We start from the raw sequence: 20,924 nt of genomic DNA, 5'->3' as shown, positions 1-20,924 counted from the left end.
CTAATTTCAGAATTATTGCTTCAACTTAATGGTGTTACCTTTAGTTCAAAACTAATTTCCTCCTAAACATCACATCATATTCTGAAAACTTTGTTTATCAACCCATGTTACACATCAATACACCCAAAGAAGAAATTCATAACATTCAAGATGGCACAATTACTCATTTAGTCTGTGTTTATGTATTTACAACACCTTGAACTTTTACAAAATATCGACAGACTACTTGCGTTATAAAAATCAATGCACCAGAAGTCTATAGTAAACATGACGCACGAAACAAAGCTACAGGTAACCTTGGAAACGAGAAAATGACACAGATAAAAGTTACGCAGTACAAATCATCTACAACACAATCAACACATAGTACTTTACGGAAAGCTACGCAATTTTTGAAGTACTTTTTTATTTATTCATCTTCCACCCACTCACTATACACAGAGAGATAGCTATGTTGAGAATTTGAATTTATACACGGTTTCTGCTCTTGATGTTGCTGTCGCGAATGAAGCAATCAGAGACATGTTTGGATAATAATTTATCAACTTAAAACTCCAGGAAGCAATGTAGTGGTGCTCTGATGTTAAAAATTAACACACCTCTGACTGTACGAAATATCTCCGTCAATGGCAGTTTGAGAATGATTTTGGAAACTGATTAAAGCATATTACAACGGACAGCAGTCCAGTAAATTTGAATAATACACAAATAGGCAGTTTCACAAGCTTATGTGATCTGAATGTCCCTTACAGCTACTGTTACTACATCCTCTCTTGAAGGTGTTTGTTGTCATTTTTTTTTTTTTTTTTGGTGTCTTTGTCAAAAACCTGATACAGTGTATTTCATCTTGTTATTTTTTGAACTATGGCTGGATGGACGCTTACAAAGTGATGGATGTACATGGATCCCTCCAACATTTGCGTAGAAAAATTAAATGAATGCAAAGTATTAGAGGTACACAGTTTAAAGTTGAGAAGACAGATATTTCTTCACAGCTCAGAGTAATATGAACAGGCAGAGATCACACCAAACTCATCACCACGACATGCCCAAACAGAGATGCTCCTTGTTAAATGGTAGAAGTAGAACCAACACATTAACAGTATGTCCTATGGTTACATTATGCCATGAACATTAGTTTTCTTAGTGGTTGTAAAACGTATTTATTACAGTCTGAAATTTGCTTTCAGGTAAACGCACACTGAACACATTTTGAAGAACACACCAAAAGGGGAAAAACAGACAGCTGCCATTTTTTTCACACTGTGCAATTTAGGAGCATTGTGATTTGTATGCACTCAGAGTACATCATATTTCCTCGTATCTTTGTATGACCAATGAAGAGGCTGAGTGTTGCGTGCTTAAAGTCTTTCAGTCCCAAGGACAACGTATCAATATGCAATGTCATTGAGATTTTAGAATGGTAGTCTTTTAGACTGTCATTTCACACACCATCCAGTAACTGCCACACATTTTTTTTTTTCTGAAAGTGTTTGGGCAGGGCATGATCTACTCTTAACTATTATTCCAGCATCCCGACCAAGCAACCATCACCTACCACTGCAGAAAACAGTTTTTTTTTCTTCTCCACGCAAGAAAAGTTAGACAAGCATTTGTGCACAGAAACTACATTGGGCTCCGTCTATTACTTTTTTTTTTTCATCACATACTTCCCTCTCAAATTCAAGCCACTAAATCTATGATTCTACAGTACTTGACAGTTTTTCACAGACTAGGAATGTATATGATTCTTTTTTTGTTGTAATTTTTAGTCATAAAAAGATGAGGAAATATATAATCTTTCTTTGAAAAAAAAAATGTATACTTTTTCTTTTTATTTTCTCTTCTTTTTTTTTTATCTATACACATTACAAATGTTCATAATATTTCAATCAAACAATCAAAAAGATGGATTTGGATTCCAGTATCTCAGGCAATCACTAGAGGCACGTCATCAGAAAATCCTCGGATCATCGGTTGATCTTCATCGGAGCCTACATGGGAGGAAAAAAGCAAAGGGGGAAAAAAACCTCTCAATATTTTGAAAAGGAGCAGACAGCCTTGTTGAAACGAAACCAAAGCCCAAATATAAATACAGTATGGATTAAAGGGGATGGCTGGTAACTGATCAGAGGGAACCAGTGGGATGTGCTGTGGGATGATGGTTCCAATTCTTGTGGGATTCATCATAGAGTACACTTTATATCTGTTGTGTGAAAATTATTTGCTTCAGAATGTTCTCATATTCAAGTAATGTGCAGTTTAATACCCTGTCACTGTACAGGCATGCTAGCCTGGAAACATTAAACTGCACATTACTCGAGTATGAGACCATTCTGAAGCAAATAATTTTCACACAACAATAGATACATAATGTACTCTAAAATGAATCCCACACGAATTGGAACAATCATCCCCCAGCATTCCCACCGATTCCCACTGATCGGTTACTAGCCATCCCCTTTAAAGTGGAAGAAACAATATCATTTTGATGACATTGAGTATTTCACTGCAAGAGGAACTTCACTTCAAGTGTCTATGGAACCTCAGAAATAAAATCATGATGATTATAAGATTGAATGACATACAGGCTCTCATTCAATGAGCTATGTAGATACTATCCTGAAAGGAAATAAGTCATCAGTGAATATTACCCCTCGGAACCATTTTTGATACAGTGGACTCCCGATAAAATGAAGTCCTCGGGACAAGCAATTTTCTTTCGTTATACCCAAATTTCGTTGTAACCGAACAAATTAAACAATAAAAATACATAGCGTGGATAATGTTGCAGCCTAAATTTTTACTTCGTTGAGACGGCACTTCTTTATAACCGTGTTCATTATAACGAGAGTGCACTGTACATGACAGCCAGAAAATAAAAACTTATTTTATGTTATGTACAAGTATGTTTTATACAGATAAAAGAGCATCAATTCTAGAGCATTCATCAAACTGACTCTCTATCAAAGTGATCTGAAAATAACAGCTCCAATCTCAAACCTGCTTAAGTTCAAATAACAAAGAAATAAACTGCTTGTGGGATCTTCCACAGTGGTTGATTTTCCATCATCAGTGATGGAATGAACTTGTGTATGAACATCAAGCACACTGCTACCATTCTCTCAATGGTCTCATACCCTTGAAAACGTGAAGTGTGAGACTTACACTACTGCACTGGTCAAATCATACAAGTATGCTCAAAATTTCTGGGAAAATGCAAGATAATTGATCAAGCAGTGTACTTCAATAGTGCAAGTGGGAAACACATATTCACAACAAAGCAGAAATCAAAACTTAAAAAACAAGGACAAATCATCAAAATAATGACTTGGGTCAGGCACATATGGCTTGGCTGTGAAAAACCGCAATTTTAACATCGGGAATACCTTTTATCACAATGCAGATGAAAGTAGCTTTGCACATCATAGCAAGATTCACCCTATTATCTAAAATGCAACTGCAATGTTAAATGTACATTTTATACTGCTTAATTTTTTGGAAGTTTTCAAACATTTATCAAATTAGGAAGCATACAGAGAAGATTATCAAAAGTCTTTAGATTTGCATTCAGTGTACACACTCCACACATGCAATCAGGTGCACAAGTTCATTCAACATACACACACATAATTTCAGGTTATTTGTATGTTTGCTATGGTGGGTAGGTTGACAACTTAATATTAAAACTTGACCTTGCATCACAAAACCACAAAGGAACTTACACAGAGTCAATTTTTCTGGTAGATATCAATACAATTCTAACATATATATGTACTTATACATGTCATATATTATTAAACTTGTGCACAAGCAACAAAGCATTCAGAGAAATATATCATACTCATTACGTCACAAAAAGATAATCATAAGACACAAATACACGACACGGATGCAAAGAAACAATGTGTGCATTGTATGACAGCAAAGGAAATATATGTATTTTACAGTGCCTGGAGGGGGAAAAAAAAAGACAAAAAAGTCAGGAGGAAGACTAAATCCTTACCTTGAAGCTCAGCTAATAATTCTGATTGCATATCAAGAGAGAAGTAGATAGACAGAAATGAGTTAGTGATGAAAGATAGACTTGACTTTACAGACGTGTATCAGTGAGAGTGATTCAATCGGATGGAGGGAGAAGAGGAGGAAATGGAGGGGGAATAGGAGGTGGAGGAAGAGGGGGAGGAGGAGAACCCAGGAGGTGGTGGTGATGAAGATGAGGAGGAGGTGGAGGAGGAGGTGGAGGAAGGTGGACAAGAGGAGGAGGAGGTAAAGGGGGAATGGAGAGGAGGAGAAGGAGAAGGGGAGGAGGAGGAGAGAGCAGAGGAGGTCGAAAAAGAGGGGGAGGAAGAGAATCCAGGAGATAGTGGTGGTAATGAAGATGAGGAGGAGGTGGAGGAGGAGGTGGAGGAAGGTGGACAGGAGGAGGAGGAGGTAAAGGGGGAATGGAGAGGAGGAGACGGATTAGGAGGAGAAGCAGGAGGAAGTGGAGGAGGAGGGGGAGGAGGAAGAGGAGAACCCTGGAGATGGTGGTAGGGACGGTGGTGGTGACGAGAAGGAGGTGGAGGAGAAGGAGGAAGAGGAGGAGGAAAAGATGGAGGATACGGGGAGGAGGTGGCAGGGGAGTGGAGAGGAGGAGAAGGAGGAGGGGGAAGATGTTGAGGAGGAGGAAGAGGATGCTAAGGAGGAGGAGGTATGGATCTCTGATGGAGGAGGAGAAGGAGATGGAGGAGGTGGAGAAGGTAATGGAGGAGTTGGAGAAGAACAAAGAGGAGGAAGAGGAGAAGAAAGTAGAGGAACAAAAGTAAGAGGAATTGGAGGAGGAGGAGGAAGTGGAAGAGGACGAGAAGGGAGTAGAGGAGGAAGAGGAGGAATTGAAGAAAGAGAGTAAGGAGGAGGAGGCTTAGGAATAGGAGGTTGTGGATATCTGATGGAGGAGGAGATGATGGAAGAGTTGGAGAAGGACACAAAGGAGGAGGAGGGGGTGGAGGAGGATGAAGAGGAGGATGAGGAAGTGGATGAAGGAGGTGGAGCAGCCATTCTGATCACTAAACACACACTATCACATTGCTTATGATGACTCATCTGTGCTGAAGTTTGACACTCAGCACAGGAAAAACACAGCCTGTCTGTCACAGAATGCCATACCCAAAACCTTATCTCTCTCTCTCTCTTCTTTGCATCTTTCAAAAAATTTAAAACAATCACAACATTCTGTGTCCCTTCATCTTACAAATCAACATTCACGGTGGCATTCAAAAAGAACTTCCAGTTGAAAAACGATACAATATGTAGCTCCCTCACTTTGCATCTCTCTGCGTAGAAAGGAAACCATTCCAGTCCCAGGTCATGGGATGTAGGCATTGTATACTCCTAGCTGAACAAACACTTACCGAGGTCGCCACCGTCATCGTCTTCGCTCGGCGAGAACGTCGCCGTCCCCGACCGCGTGTCATAGTGGCTGTTGGCAAAGGACATGAAGCTCTGCTGAAGTCGGCGGTGGCGGACGACAAAGTAGACCAGGACGACGATGAGGACGATGACGAGGAGAACGGTGGCACCGATGCCAGCCATCAGGGGCGTGTTGTCGGCAGAAAACGGTTTGGCCGGGGCCTTACCTGCATCACAGAGACACATACTTTCCTCATTAAAGACTTGGAACAGAACTACAACTATATTAGGCAAATAGCATCCTTGTGGTTTTGACTTTAAACATATCACTAAATATGAAAATATTATAAATATGATACCATGATGTAGAGACCAAGCTCTACAATGTGATACCAATAGCTCAATACCTCCCCCCCCCCCCCCCCCAATAAAAAAATTAAAAAAACGTGATAATGCCCTTCTGGTTCTCAGCCGACGAAATTCATTATCTACCACCACTTGCCCTACTTGTCACTGAGGTACAGGGCTAGATAATTTGCAAAAGGGCGTTTGTCCACTACATATTGTGAAATTCAATTCACCAGAAAAGGAGTTATGTCACTGCAAGATAAACCTTGACTGTGATTCATACACTTCAGTTCAATTTGAGATCAGAATGTTGCCTAGATTTCTAATCTTTCAATCCAATCACGGCCTTTTTAGCAACTAGCAAAGCACTCAGAGAGCACAGACCTCTACCAAGTAATTCATTTCCACCCATACTACACACAAGCTTAAAATTGCCCTATTTCCACCATGATAAAGGAGTCATCCTATTGTGTCTAAGAGTCGACCCCATCGGTAGCTTACTGCACTCTCTACGCCTTGAGCATGTGCTCAGTATGCCTATGCCTATGCACACCTCAAACACTTGCAGCTTCAACATCCTTGTTTGTTTGCCTATTTGCCAATGAGTAATCCTTCAACAACTTTTTTTTTTCAAAAATTCCAGAATTCAGACATTGGATCACTACTACAATTTAATCATTTCCTTATCTCATTATCAATATTTCCTGCTAGTTTCATCTAAATCTGTTCATAACTTTTTGCTTTATTATGAAAACATACAGACAAACACATAAACATATGGCGATAAAAACATAACCTCCTTGGCCAAGGCAATAAAGAAAAACTAGAAATGTCGCTAAGGCGACTGCTATGCCTCCGCCATAATGCATTATTCTCCTAATAGGTCTATAGTACATGTGGACAATGTATAATTACATTTTCACAATATTGGCAAAATATTGAAATTACATGTTTGTCACAAATGTGTTGAATGTTCACCTTCCTTTACCAAGGTTTAATTAGATGAATAGGAGAGCATGTATTTGGGGATTCAAGGACTTTAACTTGACTTTGACCCATTCATAAGTGTATGAATACTGTAATTTTCAAGGTATGGAGAAAAAGTGTAATTTCTGTATTGAAAAGTACACTGTTACCATTTTCTTTTGGCCTTTGACCCTAAAATTCATAGGATAATCACTGTCAGGCAGAACATGCATAAATATGTAGTAAGTTTCAAGATAACTCGAGCAACTTCTGAGATATGGCGGAAAAAGTAAGTTCAGCACTTTCCCTTGATCTTTGACCTTTTGACCTTTGAGGCAAATCCCCCCCCCCCCCCCAAAAAAAAAAAAGAGAAAAAGAAAATTTCCACATAATCTAGGTTATACATGCATACACCAAGTGCAAAGAAAAAAAAAATTGCTGGCATTACATAAATACATGTATGAGGGAAATAGTAAAAATTTGAAGTGTTGCACTTGACCTTTGACCCCTGACCTTTGACCCTATGAACCCTAGATTCTCTAGATAATAACTGCCAGTCAGTAAATGTATATATACTATGTTCCATGAAGATACCTTGAACAATTTCCAAGGTACAGAGAAAAAAGCGAAGTTTTAATATCTTGACCTTTTGACCTTTGACCTTTGACCTCATGACCCAAAACTTTCACCAGAGAATCTTAATTGGGTAATACATGTATACACTAAGTTTCAAGAAAATATCTTCAGGCATTGCATAGATATGGAGGAAATAGTGAAATTTTACGTATTTGACCTTGACCATGTGCACCCATAAGTTGATAGGCACAACTTCACCCCCTAATACACATACATGCCAAGTTTCATTAGGATACCTTAAAAGGTTTTGATAGTAACCCTGTCCACAAAATTTATTACGGACGGACGGAAGGACGGACGGACAGACGGAAGGACGGACGGACGGACGGACGGACGGACAACCTTACGGTGATATACTTGTGTGTCTACCCCTTTGTTCTCCCTTTTGTTAAAATAGACACACAAGCAAAAATTTTAGCCACACAAGCCTGACGGAATAAGGCCATCTATTGTGCACTATTGTTCTCCTAGCCACACAAGCATACTCTCGTTAGCACGGACGGACAGATGGACGGACGGACAACCCGAAAACATAATGCCTCCGGCACCACTTCGTGGCGGAGGCATAAAAATTGAAACATACCACCAGATGTGTCAGCAATCTCGAGGGCAGGTTCCCCAAAGAATCCTCCATATTTATCCGTACTGACCATAACCGCGTAGACAGCATTAGAGTAATCTATGGACAATGAAAAAAGAAAGAAAAAGCAAGAATAGGCAGAGGAAAACAATAAACCTTAATAGGGCAGGACCATGATGTGTGATTGATTGATTGATTGATTGGCTGGTTCATTCATTCATTCATTCACTCATGGTTGATTGATCAATTGATCAATTGATTCATTCATTCATTCATTCATTCATTCACTCACTCATGGTTGATTGATTGATTAATTGATTCATTCATTCCCTCATGGCTGATTGATCGATTGATTCAGTGATTCATTCATTCATTCATTCACTCATGGTTGATCGATTGATTGATTCATTCATTCATTCATTCACTCACAGTTGACTGATTGATTGTTTGATTGATTTATTCATTCATTCACTCACGGTTGATTGATCGATTGATTGATCAATTCATTCATTCATTCATTCATTCACTCATGGTTGATTGATCGACTGATTGATTCCTTCATTAATTCGTTCTTCATTCATTTTTTATTTTCACAAGGTAGCCGTTAAAGAACTGTATTTTAAAGGGTCCCTACATAAGAACTCAATTTACATACCAATTACCGTACAAAATTACATACAAATATACAGGAAAATAATGACACATAATTACAAACTGAATGCAAAATCAAGACTATTAAAAAAGAATCACACTGGGAAAGCATTATAATACCAAAAAGCAAAGGTGTTCCTTCAATATGATTGTCAATGTAGCCACAACACACTTTAATGGATCAACATAGTAATAGGGGAGTGAATTGTTAAGAGTGGATGAAACCTAAAACTTAGCTTTCACACTCACAGGCACACACACACACACACACACACACACAAACAGACACACCTCTTTAAAAAAAAGTGGAACAGACCAATTCCCACCCAGCAGCAAATCCGCCATTACTGCCGTGTCCCGTGCGCACACGCATGTGCTGAATGCATGATACATATTGCTGTGGGCACAAGTCGGTCGCAATATAAATCATGCACTCGCTTTGTTACATATCCGCACTTGGGACGCCACAATAGTGGTGGATTCTGTCACCAGGTCGGACCAGTCTCTAAATACACATCACACTCACTTTTGTGGGAGTACTCATAATGTGTGTGTGTGAAAGGTAAGCCTGTGGTTATTTGCCACGCAGACAGGTTCCTCTTTGCCTGTTCGCGAGCGGTGTCCGGGATGGAGTCGTAGTCGGTGATGTTGGGGAACAGGTCACTCACTTTGGCGATGTAGACAGCGTAACCCTGGACAGGCAACAAAGGGAAGATTCGGTAAAGCGGAATTCTGCCATATTATGACACTATGGACCGAATTCACAAAGGTGGTACAAATGAAACCATGGTTTAAACCATGGACAAAAACCATGGAGAGCCAAGTGTCGCATGGAATATTTCGTTACGAATTCAGTCATTTCGTCGATGAAATGATTGTTTTGTAATGAAATAACATTTTGTAACTAAATGAACATTTCGTCCACGACATGATGATTTCGTTAACGAAACGGTCATTTTGTTGACGAAATGACCAATTTTGTAACGAAATATTCCGTGCGACACTTGGCGCTCCATGGTTTTTGTCCATGGTTTAAACCATGGTTTCATTGGTACCACCTTCGTTAATTCGGGCCATTATGGCTATTTGTCTACCACAACTCCATCACATAAAATTGCTCATGATTTTATATCACCTAGATGATGCAACACTTGCATCTTGAGGGTTTTTGAGATATTCAACAAGGTCTCCAAAATGGCCGCCAAAATCTAAAATTCCTACATATTTCCTTATAAATGATGAAAAAAATTCAGCACAAAAATGGGGTTTTACCGCATTTCAAGAGTGCTATTAAAATCCGAATCAGTATGATGCAAATTTTGCATTTTGAGGATTCTATGATATTCGTGATGGCCACCAATATTTAAAATTTCTGTATATTTTCTTTTAGATGATGAAAGTTTGAAAAGCTTTGATGGTTTAAACCTATTTTGAGGGTGCTGAACCTGAATGTGGATATGATTACTTCTGTGTCCCTGAAAATTTTGAGAAATCCGAAATACCTGCCAAAAAATTGAAATTTTAATATCAATTATTTCTGTATAAATTTTACAAAATTGAGATTAAACTGATCGTTCAACTCTGCTTTGAGGACCTGAATCTGGTTGATGCAACTCTTGTATTAATGAGCATTTTTACACATCCAAAATGGCTGCCAAAAATTCCAATATATATACAAGTATTTCCTTATAAATGGTGAATTTAATCAATACAAAATTATGGTTTTACCCAATTTCCAGGGTGGTGAATTTGAATCTGGTTCACGCAACTCTTGAGTGTCCTTGAGATTTTTGAGACACTAAAGATTTTTAATATTCATTTTGGCCGCCACCTTGAATATCTCAACTAGAAATGTCGCTATGGCAACTGGTATTGCCTCCGCCATAATGCATGGTTCTCCTAATAGGTCTATAGTACAGTGTCTTGACAATGTGTGATGACAGTCTCACATAATTAATAAAATATTAAAATGACAGGTTTGTCACAAATGTGTTGAACATTCACTTTCCTTGAAATAGGTTTAGTTGAATGATTGGCTATATTGTCTACAAATGCAGGTATTTGGGGATTTGAGGATTTCTTACTTGACTTTTGACCCTTTTTGAAGTTTGTAAAGGAAGAAATGAAATTTGACCTTCTAACTTTTGGCAAAAAAAAAAACACACACAAACAAACTTCCCAGAGAATCTCTATTGGGTAATACATGCATTTAAAAAGTCCTGCAGGCATTGCATAAATATGAGAGAAATAGTGAAATTTTGAGGAGTTGACCCTGACCTTTGACCACCCTGACCTTTGACCCCAAACCCCTAAATTCCCTAGATAATCACTGCCAGTCAGTACATGCATATGTACTAAGTTCCATGAAGATACAATGTACCTTGAACCATTTGTGAGATATGGAGAAAAAAGTGAAATTCTAACATTTTCACTTGACCTTTGATCTTTGATCTCATGACCCAAAACTCTCTGTGGATAATCTATATTTGGCAGGTTATGTATACACTAAGTTTCAAGAAAATATCTTCATCCATTGCATATGTGTAGATATGGGGGAAATTGTGAAGCTTTGAGCATTTGACCTTGACCTTTTGACCCTTGACCTTGAGCATGTGTACCCAAAAGTGGATAGGCACAACGGAAGGACGGATGGACGGACGGACAACCCGAAAACATAATGCATCGAAAACATAAAAACCATTGGGTAGACAGCAAAACAAGGTTCAGCCTCTGGCACCCAGACTAGCACTGAGGGGTGAATCTTTTATACCAAGGTATTGTTCCACGTGTGTGCAGGAGGCCCCCAGTAGAGCTGGATATCCCCACTGTCAAGAGTCTTGGGTATGAATGCTTGGGGGATGGACGGGCGTCCTGCCATGAGGAAAGAGAATAAGCGACAGGTGTGTAAATACTAGAGCTTATACACAAAGTACATGATATCACAAGTGATGCATTTTCTACAGCAATGATATTCAACAGGACGGTCAGAGATTTTTTCCGGTGGAAATATATGACCGAGAGTCACGCAGACTCAACAACAACAACAACTAAATTATTACAATGATTTCATGCCATAACAAAGCATTAACTCCTCATTTTGATGCTTTCACAAACATCTATACATTTTTGTAGCATCCTTCCTTTTCATTTTGCCTTTGGTATGTTGAAGGAGGAGAAACATAAAGTAAACTGAAATTCAAACTGAAACAAGCAATATGTATAGGATGCACACAAAGTATATATTGTCTTTTTGGAAATTTGCTTTAAAAAAAAAAAACATAAACTTAATATTCCAAAGAGAAGTAAATTTCCCTTCATGTGACATAGAGCCATAAGACTACCTGACATTAAAAGACCTCTGCTTTCACACAAAGGCACAGGGAATCAAATTCTTTGCTGACCAAAATCGTGATACTCCACTTTTGAGATGAGGGACATTGCATTAGTCTTATACAGTGTACATTGAAGGTGGCCATGTCTTTGTGAGCTGCTAATTTCGTACATATCCCTCAACTTGCAAACTCTGCAAAAATAAATCATTTTGGAAATACCTAGCATATATGTTGTGTGTTATCAGGTTACCCATATAAAGTTGGAGATTGTGAAAGGAAGAAACTGCCAATAAAGCTGACTTTGGCAATATATCTGTTTACAAATACTTTCCCTATGATGACATAGGGCATAATGATACATCGCTTCAAAGGTTAGCATCTGAAAAATTTATATCTGCCCCCAAAACCAAGCAATTATTTTCCCCAACATTACATGGCTTACATGACAAAGTATCAGACATAATGCTGTATGCGCAAAATATTTTGCGAGGTTTCTATTTTCGTGAATTTCGCATGTCAGGTGCTATTTGCGAAGTTAAAGACACACAAAAATAACGACTCTGATCCTGATATGAATGTGAAGCACATGTATACATTTCTCCCTTCAGTACAGGACTCCACAATCGCTAATTTAACCACTCGTGAAATCATCGGGAAGTACCCATTCAGAAAATTTAGATTCACTATTCTAATAATATGGCGTATGCAATACTGGGTGCACTCACTTGTCGTGCCACTTATGACACCCGTCGTCTTGGAATCCTTGAAGTCAGCCCGCACCTCAAAGGAGTACGTCCCCCCGGGGACAAGACCCGACACGGTCGCATTGACAGTGCGGTTTTTGGTGGCAGCGATGGAGATGTTGGACCTCGCGTCCGGCTCCGAGCTATTCCAATAGTGGAGGACATAAGGCTGGATGAGGATGGGGGAGGGGGGGGACGCAAAAATGGCAGAAATAGTATCAAAGATCAACATTGAGGAATGATGAAGGGGAAAACAATAAGGTAGTTCAGAATTAGCTCGTGTACAAGTGGTGGATCCAGAGGGAAGCACATTGGGAATGCGGCCCCTCTTTATTCTTGGTTAAAACAAAGAAATAGAAAGAAAAATGGGTGGGGGCAATGCACCCCCACCCCTCTAATTTTGTAAAGGAGCCTCCCTTTTACAGAATTGCTGGATCTGCTCCTGTATACTCATTATGACCTTTCTTTTTCCAAGCGAGTTAGGCACTTCACTAGTTTTCAAAGCAGCAGAATGCATACTGTAAGCTTGCCTGATGTAACAATTTACGGAGTTCATGTTCAAACAAAGAACGAACTTGCGTTTAGACTGGGTGACCAGAATAGTCCATCAGTTGACATTTTAGCAGGCATCCATTTCATTGCTTTGTAATGAATGCAACAACAACCCTTTGTCTTTGTTTGTTAATATTGCCAATACCAGACTTGCTGTCAGGTGGGTATGCTGGCAAGCACCATTTTGGATAAGGACCACATGAATAATCATTACATCACAAATGCCTACCTCAGTGAATTAACAAACAACAAGAGACCCGCGGGTCTAGCGCTCACCTGAGTATCGCAAGTTCACCTTTCACGCAGTCACTAACCTAAATTATTCACAGCTCTACCAAAATTTGACCAGGCATTCTCAAGTAGAAGATGAAAATGTACAATAAAGGCCCATTTTTTTTTAAGATTCCTTAATTTGGGGGGATTGGGGCCCCCTGGGTGGGGCATGGTGCCCATTTTGATAAATTGAGATCCTGACCCCCTAGGGATGCTACCTGCCAAGTTTGACAAAAATCCATCATGAGGTTTTCAGGAAGAAGATGAAAATGTACAATTCAGGCCCCCATTTGGACCCTTCCAACCACCCCCCCCCCCCCCTACCCAAGAGGGGCACCCCTGGATCTCCTATGAACAAACTTGAAACTACAGTTATTAATGTACTCACTCATAGTATTATCTCAGCTCTATAACTTCTGATTCTAGAGAAGATTTATAAAGATTCCTTCATTTGGGGGGTTTGGGACCCCTGGGGGCCCCCTGGGTGGGGCATGGTGCCCATTTTAACAAATTGAGATCCTAACCCCCTAGGGATGCTACCTGCCAAGTTTGGTGAAAATGGGTCATGGGGTTCTCAAGAAGACGATAAAAATGTACAATTTAGGCCCCATTAGGACCCCTCCTCACCCCCTCCCCTGGGTCCCAAGGGGGGCACCCCTGATTCTGCCATGAACAAACTTGAAACTACAGTCATCAATGTACTAACTCATAGTATTAACTAAGCACTATCACTTCTGGTTCTAGAGAAGAAGATTTTTGCAGAATCCTTAATTTTGGGGGGCTTGGGCCCCCTGAGGCCCCCCTGGGTGGGGCATGGTGCCCATTTTAACAAATTGAGTTCCTAACCCCCTAGGGATGCTACCTGCCAAGTTTGGTGAAAATGGGTCATGGGGTTCTCAAGAAGAAGATGAAAATGTACAATTTAGGCCCCATTAGAACCCTTCCCCACCCCCCTCCCCTGGGTCCCAAGGGGGGCACCCCTGATTCTGCCATGAACAAACTTGAAACTACAGTCATCAATGTACTAACTCATAGTATTAACTAAGCACTATCACTTCTGGTTCTAGAGAAGAAGATTTTTGCAGAATCCTTAATTTTGGGGGGCTTGGGCCCCCTGAGGCCCCCCTGGGTGGGGCATGGTGCCCATTTTTACAAATTGAGTTCCTAACCCCCTAGGGATGCTACCTGCCAAGTTTGGTGAAAATGGGTAATGGGGTTCTCAAGAAGAAGATGAAAATGTACAATTTAGGCCCCATTAGAACCCTTCCCCACCCCCCTCCCCTGGGTCCCAAGGGGGGCACCCCTGATTCTGCCATGAACAAACTTGAAACTACAGTCATCAATGTACTAACTCATAGTATTAACTTAGCTCTATCACTTCTGGTTCTAGAGAAGAAGATTTTTACAGATTCCTTAATTTTGGGGGGTTTGGGCCCCCCTGGGGGCCCCCTGGGTGGGGCATGGTGCCCATTTTAACAAATTGAGTTCCTAACCCCCTAGGGATGCTACCTGCCAAGTTTGATGAAAATCGGTCTTGGGGTTTTCAAGAAGAAGATGAAAATGTAAAAAGTTTACGCACGACGCACGACGGACGACGGACGACGGACGACGGACGACGGACGACGGACGACGCACGACGCACGACGCACGACGGACGCCGGACGAAGGGCGATCGCAATACATGTAGCTCACTTGAGCCTTTGGCTCAGGTGAGCTAAAAATGCCTGTTGGTACAAATGACCTTTTTCTGCCCATGCGCAAAGTGTAATCATGATCCGGTCTACTCAAAAATACACCATGCTCTGAAAGCTCTTCTTCAAATCATGGATACCAGGTAGCAGTAATAGCGCCCTCTTGTGAGAAATACAGTCCAGCAGAAAATAGTGCAATTTCTGTTCCTTTCACTTCTGTTTATGTGGGTTTTTTTTGTCTCTTTGTTTGTCTGTCTGTTTTTGCTTATATTTTTCTCTTTTGTACGATATCACCGATTGACACCCCCCTCTCCTTCCCCACCCCCCCCCCCCCCCCCCATGAAAACTCGGTATCAAATATCACAGATAGGCCCCAGTCACATATAAACACGGATCCTCAAGGATCTACATGGTGATCAGGGGAGATCCGGGGAGATCCGAGGAGATCCGGGATAGTTTCGACCTCGATGGAGTGTCGACGAGCATTGATATGACTGTACACACGGTATCAACACGACAGCTACACGGATAAGGCCGGAAGAGTGCGGCATCTACACGGATCAACACGGCAGCTACACGGCAGCCACACAGACCATCCCGGATTGCTCTGCCAACACAGCAATCCCCGGATGACGGTGGATGTTTTTGACCTCCAAAAGTTGCCGCGTTTGCCTCCCAGATGTCCCCAGATCTACACAGACATACACGGATGTCCAAAGATGTCCAAGGCGTCAACACGGATCTCTCCCCGGATCACCCCGGATCTGATCCACGGTAGTCCAGAGTGATCCAGGATGTCTATGTGACTGGGGCATACAAACAGGATTTAATCATCACTCACCACAGCATAGGGCATAAGCTGTCTCGGGGAATTCCACTCCACCACAACATCCCGAAAGTTTATCTTGGGCAGCTTGAGGTACTGAGGAGGCAGTTTTTGGTCTGTAGAAGGGATTCGACAGCAAAGAGAAGGGATGATTTTGATTTAAAACACAGGAAACAAGATCTATGCATTTGTTTACATTTTTATGTACAAACATTGTAAGTATACTTGCATGTACATTTGTATATGTGAATAGTTTTATTGTACAATGTGTACTCCATTCTTTTTGATATGAAATATTTGCAATCAAACCTGCTAAAAGAAAAAACAAGGAAATCATCACAAAAATACAGGATACTTTTAATCATAAACTCAAGAATATTAATTGTTATGCAACACATGCGGTATCATTGGAAAGGACTCATTGTGCCCTATCTGATGGTGGACATGATGAAAATGCGTAAATTTGTTGTTTTTGTTGCAATTGTTTTTGTGCAAATGATTGGCCAATTACACACAAATACACACAGATTATTCATTCAGAGCTTGTGTGGAAAAAAAAAACATGGTAAAGAATCCAAGCATAATACACTTGGGTGAGATTTGAACCCATGACCTCCTGATTGTTACACAGGCGTCATATCCCTTAAACTACCGAGCTCGTGCCATAAAAAGCCAGTGACGGTTCCGATCCCTTACGGCAGGGGGTACTACATTTTTATTCAAATTGTTGTTGTTTGTTGATTATCAGCCACACACTTGGGGGGGGGGGGGGGACAAACAACTCAAAATGTTCACAAAAGCAAAAGCAAAAAAAATATAATAGCATTATATACCAACAGCACAGCACTCCAAGAAATGGCATATCCTATCTTTGCCATGCCATGGTGGCTTCATTTCGGGGGCTAGACAGCTAAGATTTGGACAGGACATCACTGCAGTGATTATCTGGCAGTTAAAGGGACTGTACAGTACTGGTTGCGGTAGGGATTCATGTTTTGAACATTCTTAAGTGAGATGATGAAAAGCCTCTTATGAAATATGAAAGACCATGTAATTTTAAGAAGGATTCAACATTTATTTGATGAAAATTGGTTTTCAAATGGCTGAGATATCCCAAAAAGTGCTAATAATAAAAGGCGACATGCCACAACTTTATTATGATCTCTTTGTTTCAAATTGTTTTTGGATATCTCAGCCATTTCAACACCAATTTTCATCGAATAAACTTCTGATACCCCTTAGAACTGCACGCTCTTTGACATCTCATAGAGTGGTTTCTGAATATCACGCAAAACGTTAAAAGCTAAATCTTCACCTCGACCAGAACTGTACACACCCTTTAAACGTCTAAAGAGTGATTTTTTGCCAAATTTCAGATACGAGGTTTCGTCACCCCAGCGATGCGTCGCTTGTCTGTACAGTGCCCCCTGCTTTGGGGGGGAAGACTCACCATACTGCGTTGTGGCGTTGGCCAGCGCCTTCGGTGCGTCCTCGCAGTCGAGGGAGAGTCTGACAGCAAACTGATACGTCACGGCCGAGAGCAGTTTCCCTATCGTCAGCTGCGAGTTGCTGGTGTGTGTGTCAAAACGCACCGGTGTGCCCTCACTATACGCTATCTCATAACTCTGGAAGAAAAAGGAAGTGAGGAGTACATTACCACACATTTCACACACACACAAAAAAAAAGACTCGAACTAGAAATGTCGCTACGGCGACTGGTGTATGCCTCCGCCATAATGCATGGTTCTCCTAATAGGTCTATAGTACAATGTCTTGACAATGTGTGATGACAGTTTTACGCAAATGGCAAAATATTAAAATGACAGGTTTGCCACAAATGTGCTGAATGTTCACTTTCCTAGAACTAGGTTCAATTGGATGAATGATTAAAACGTCAGAGTGCAGGTATTTGGGGGAACTGATGATTTTTACTTGACTTTTGACCCTTTTATAAGTTTATGCATTGAGTAATTTTCAAGGTATTGAGAAAAAGTATAATTTCAGTATCAAATGGTAAAATAGTATTATCTAAACCTGGCCTTTGACCTTTGACCTCAAAGTTCCACAGAGAATCACTGTTAGGTAGAACATGCATAAATATGTAAGTTTCATGATAATACCTTGAGTTACTTTTGAGATATGGAGGAAGAAGTGCAATTTAGCACTTTCACTTGACCTTTGACCTTTTGACCTTTGACCTTTTAGCAAGAAACTTCCCACAGAATATATATTGGGTTATACATGCATACATCAAGTTTAAAAAAAAATCCTTCAGGCATTGCATAAATACTGTGTATAAGGAAAGTAGTGATATTTTGAGGAGTTGACCTTGACCTTTGACCCATGACCCCCAACATCCCTAGATAATCACTGCCCATTGGTACATGCACATATACTAAGTTCCATGAAGATACCTTGAACCATTTGCGAGATATGGAGAAAAACATGAAATTTCAACCTTTTTTTCACAAAATAACCTGTGACCTTTGACCTTTGACCCCGTGACCCTAAAATCCAAACAAAGTATTATCCCCCCAGGATATTCCCTCACACCAAGTTTGATGCAAAACCATCTCACGGTTCTTGAGATATCGACAAAAACAAAACGGGACGGACGTACGGACGGACGGACGACCCGAAAACATAATGCCTCCGGCCACTTCGTTGGCGGAGGCATAAAAAAGATAAAATCTAAATCCATGCAAAAATATTGATATTTTACTCCAACAAAAAAGAAATTTTACCCTCCCCATTTACAGAAACAACACAAATATTAGTAAAGTATTATAATCTAATGATAGCGCATCACAAGAGACGTGGTTTCTTGGATGTAGTTGGTTAGGAGGTGCTTGGGTTAATTTTCAAAATTAATCGGAATGTCTCAGGGGTCTTATCTCTCCCTCATTCTCTCTATTTATCTTTTATATGTCTCTATATATCTCTCTCTCCCTCTCTCTCACACATACACACACACACACTCATATATTTCTCACCGCTCTAGGCGGCATGTGATCCGGCGGAGACCAGGTGAGTTGGACAGCAGTTGTGTTCACAGCCTTGGCTCGGAAATTCTTGGGCGCCGAGTAGCCTGTCCCAGTCGTCCTTGCCTGCTCCGGTTGCGAGGGGGGACTCACGCCCTGCTCGTTGAAGGCGACGACGTCGAACTCATAGGTGACCCCCGGACACAGCCGCTGAACTACATGTTTGGGATTGCGAAAATCAGGGATAGGAGATTTTTAATAATCAACAGTCATGACATCATCGACCAGGCTTCACTATCCAATAGAAGAGAAGAAATTTGAAAGGAAGAAAAAATGCAGAAAGTGTAGAGAGCAGGGCAGAGATTCCCCGGGTAAAAAACAAACAAAAAATTGTCCATGAGGGAAAGAACGAAAGAAAGAAAAAAAACACTAAAAAAAAAACACACTGTATGAAAATTTCATTGAACCTACAGCACAAGCTACACATCGGCCTCTGCAAGCAACGATTATCTTTAACCCGTTGAGGACGAGTCCAGAGTATACTCGGGCAGGTGTCTATCAATGGTAAATGCATGCTGTAGCAAAATCAGCCCATCCTCAAAGGGTTAAGCAACATTTTTCACTTACCAACGACATTCGTTGTCGTGGCGTTCTGGACATTCCTCCTTGGAGAGCGCCCTTCTTCTTCACTGACACTCGAAAATATCATGTACCCCTATACGGGATGTGAAAGCAATCCAAAATTCCAGGTTAGATCTAAAATGTATCAAGATTTGTCTGTTACTCCCTCCCCCCTCTCCCTTCCCTTGGTCCTTTGATAACGAGCATTTATCTTTCCTTGAAAAAGTCATTGCATGTTTGCACGCTGCATACGGTATTGTACATATCTTTGCATATTCATGTATGGAAATTTCTGGTTGAATAGAGTCAGTCTGCTGAAACTAAAATGCTAAATAAGATGGCGTCTCAGGGCTCCATTTTATCACAACTTGTAAATTGATTCAAAGTTCCAAAAATCAATAACTCCGCATACCCAATCATTAGTCCATGAATCAATTATATCCTCTTACTCCATTACCTGCTTTATCGAAACTTATAATTGATTAGTCCCAGAAATCAATAACAACTCTCCACAATCAAGTATAAAGTCCATTAATCAATGTTAACTTCTCAATCCATTATTAGTACGTTTTATCAAGAGACCTACAATAATTGAAATCAATCATAACTTCCTCCCGAATCCATTGTACATTTCAAAACTCAATCACAACTTTTTAAATTCATTATAAGTCTTATGGTTAATCCAATTCACCTACAAGTGGATTGGAACAAACCATCAATTTACCATGCTTCCCTAGTCAAGTCACAAAAGTCTATCTGTGCAAAGGGATGGTACAATTTGCTGTCCATCATTCTGAAGCAAATAATTTTCACACTACAATAGATATATAATGTACTCTCAAATGAATCCCATAAGGATCGGAACAATCATCCCCCAGCACATCCCACTGATTCCCACTGATCAGTTACTAGCCATCCCCTTTAAAGAGTGATGAAGGTGGATGACACAAACCTTGACGTCTGCGCCACCCTGGAGAACGGGCGCGGTCCAGGAGAGGGTGACGCTGTCCGTCTGGATATTACTAGCCCTCAGATTGGTGGGCGGAAACATGAGGTTTCCTGTGTGAAGGCCAATCAGGATCCCACATTTCAGAATCAGGCTTTTATCAAGTTACACCGTCAATAACAACAAGAAATCTTTCTATATAATTATATGCATATGAAGAGTTTGATTACAAAATGACTTAACTCCATTCTTGTTCATTTGCAATATTTCTGATTAAACTGTTCAATAAAAACACAGAAAATGATAAGAAAATATGAAACATTCTTTTAATGACCATAACTTCAAGAATATTCCTTGTTACATGCATGTTCAAAGTGAGGAATCACT

The 20,924-nt window shown here is 40.4% G+C and overlaps 1 protein-coding gene across 1 annotated transcript in view; it reads right to left on the bottom strand.

Moving 5' to 3' along the window:
* Window positions 1–1,638: 1,638 nt before the first annotated feature.
* LOC139724479 (sortilin-related receptor-like) overlaps window positions 1,639–20,924 on the bottom strand; it is a 39,448-nt gene continuing 20,162 nt past the window's right edge. Inside the window, exons 11-21 of the mRNA XM_071635614.1 lie at window positions 20,544–20,650; window positions 19,598–19,685; window positions 18,983–19,185; window positions 17,440–17,614; window positions 16,005–16,105; window positions 12,630–12,816; window positions 11,343–11,443; window positions 9,099–9,264; window positions 7,925–8,020; window positions 5,394–5,618; window positions 1,639–1,994 (exon numbers count right to left, since the gene is read on the bottom strand). Of these exons, the coding sequence (XP_071491715.1) occupies window positions 1,930–1,994; window positions 5,394–5,618; window positions 7,925–8,020; window positions 9,099–9,264; window positions 11,343–11,443; window positions 12,630–12,816; window positions 16,005–16,105; window positions 17,440–17,614; window positions 18,983–19,185; window positions 19,598–19,685; window positions 20,544–20,650 (1,514 nt within the window). The 3' untranslated portion in view covers window positions 1,639–1,929. The remainder of the gene's footprint in view (window positions 1,995–5,393; window positions 5,619–7,924; window positions 8,021–9,098; window positions 9,265–11,342; window positions 11,444–12,629; window positions 12,817–16,004; window positions 16,106–17,439; window positions 17,615–18,982; window positions 19,186–19,597; window positions 19,686–20,543; window positions 20,651–20,924) is intronic.

The sequence above is a fragment of the Diadema antillarum genome, unplaced genomic scaffold (assembly GCF_040938485.1).
Source record: "Diadema antillarum isolate AM-2024a unplaced genomic scaffold, OU_Dant_1.0 scf00000215, whole genome shotgun sequence".
Lineage (NCBI taxonomy): Eukaryota > Metazoa > Echinodermata > Echinoidea > Diadematoida > Diadematidae > Diadema > Diadema antillarum.
The sequence above is the reverse complement of the archived record's forward strand: the minus strand, read 5'-3'. Positions and strand labels throughout refer to the sequence as shown.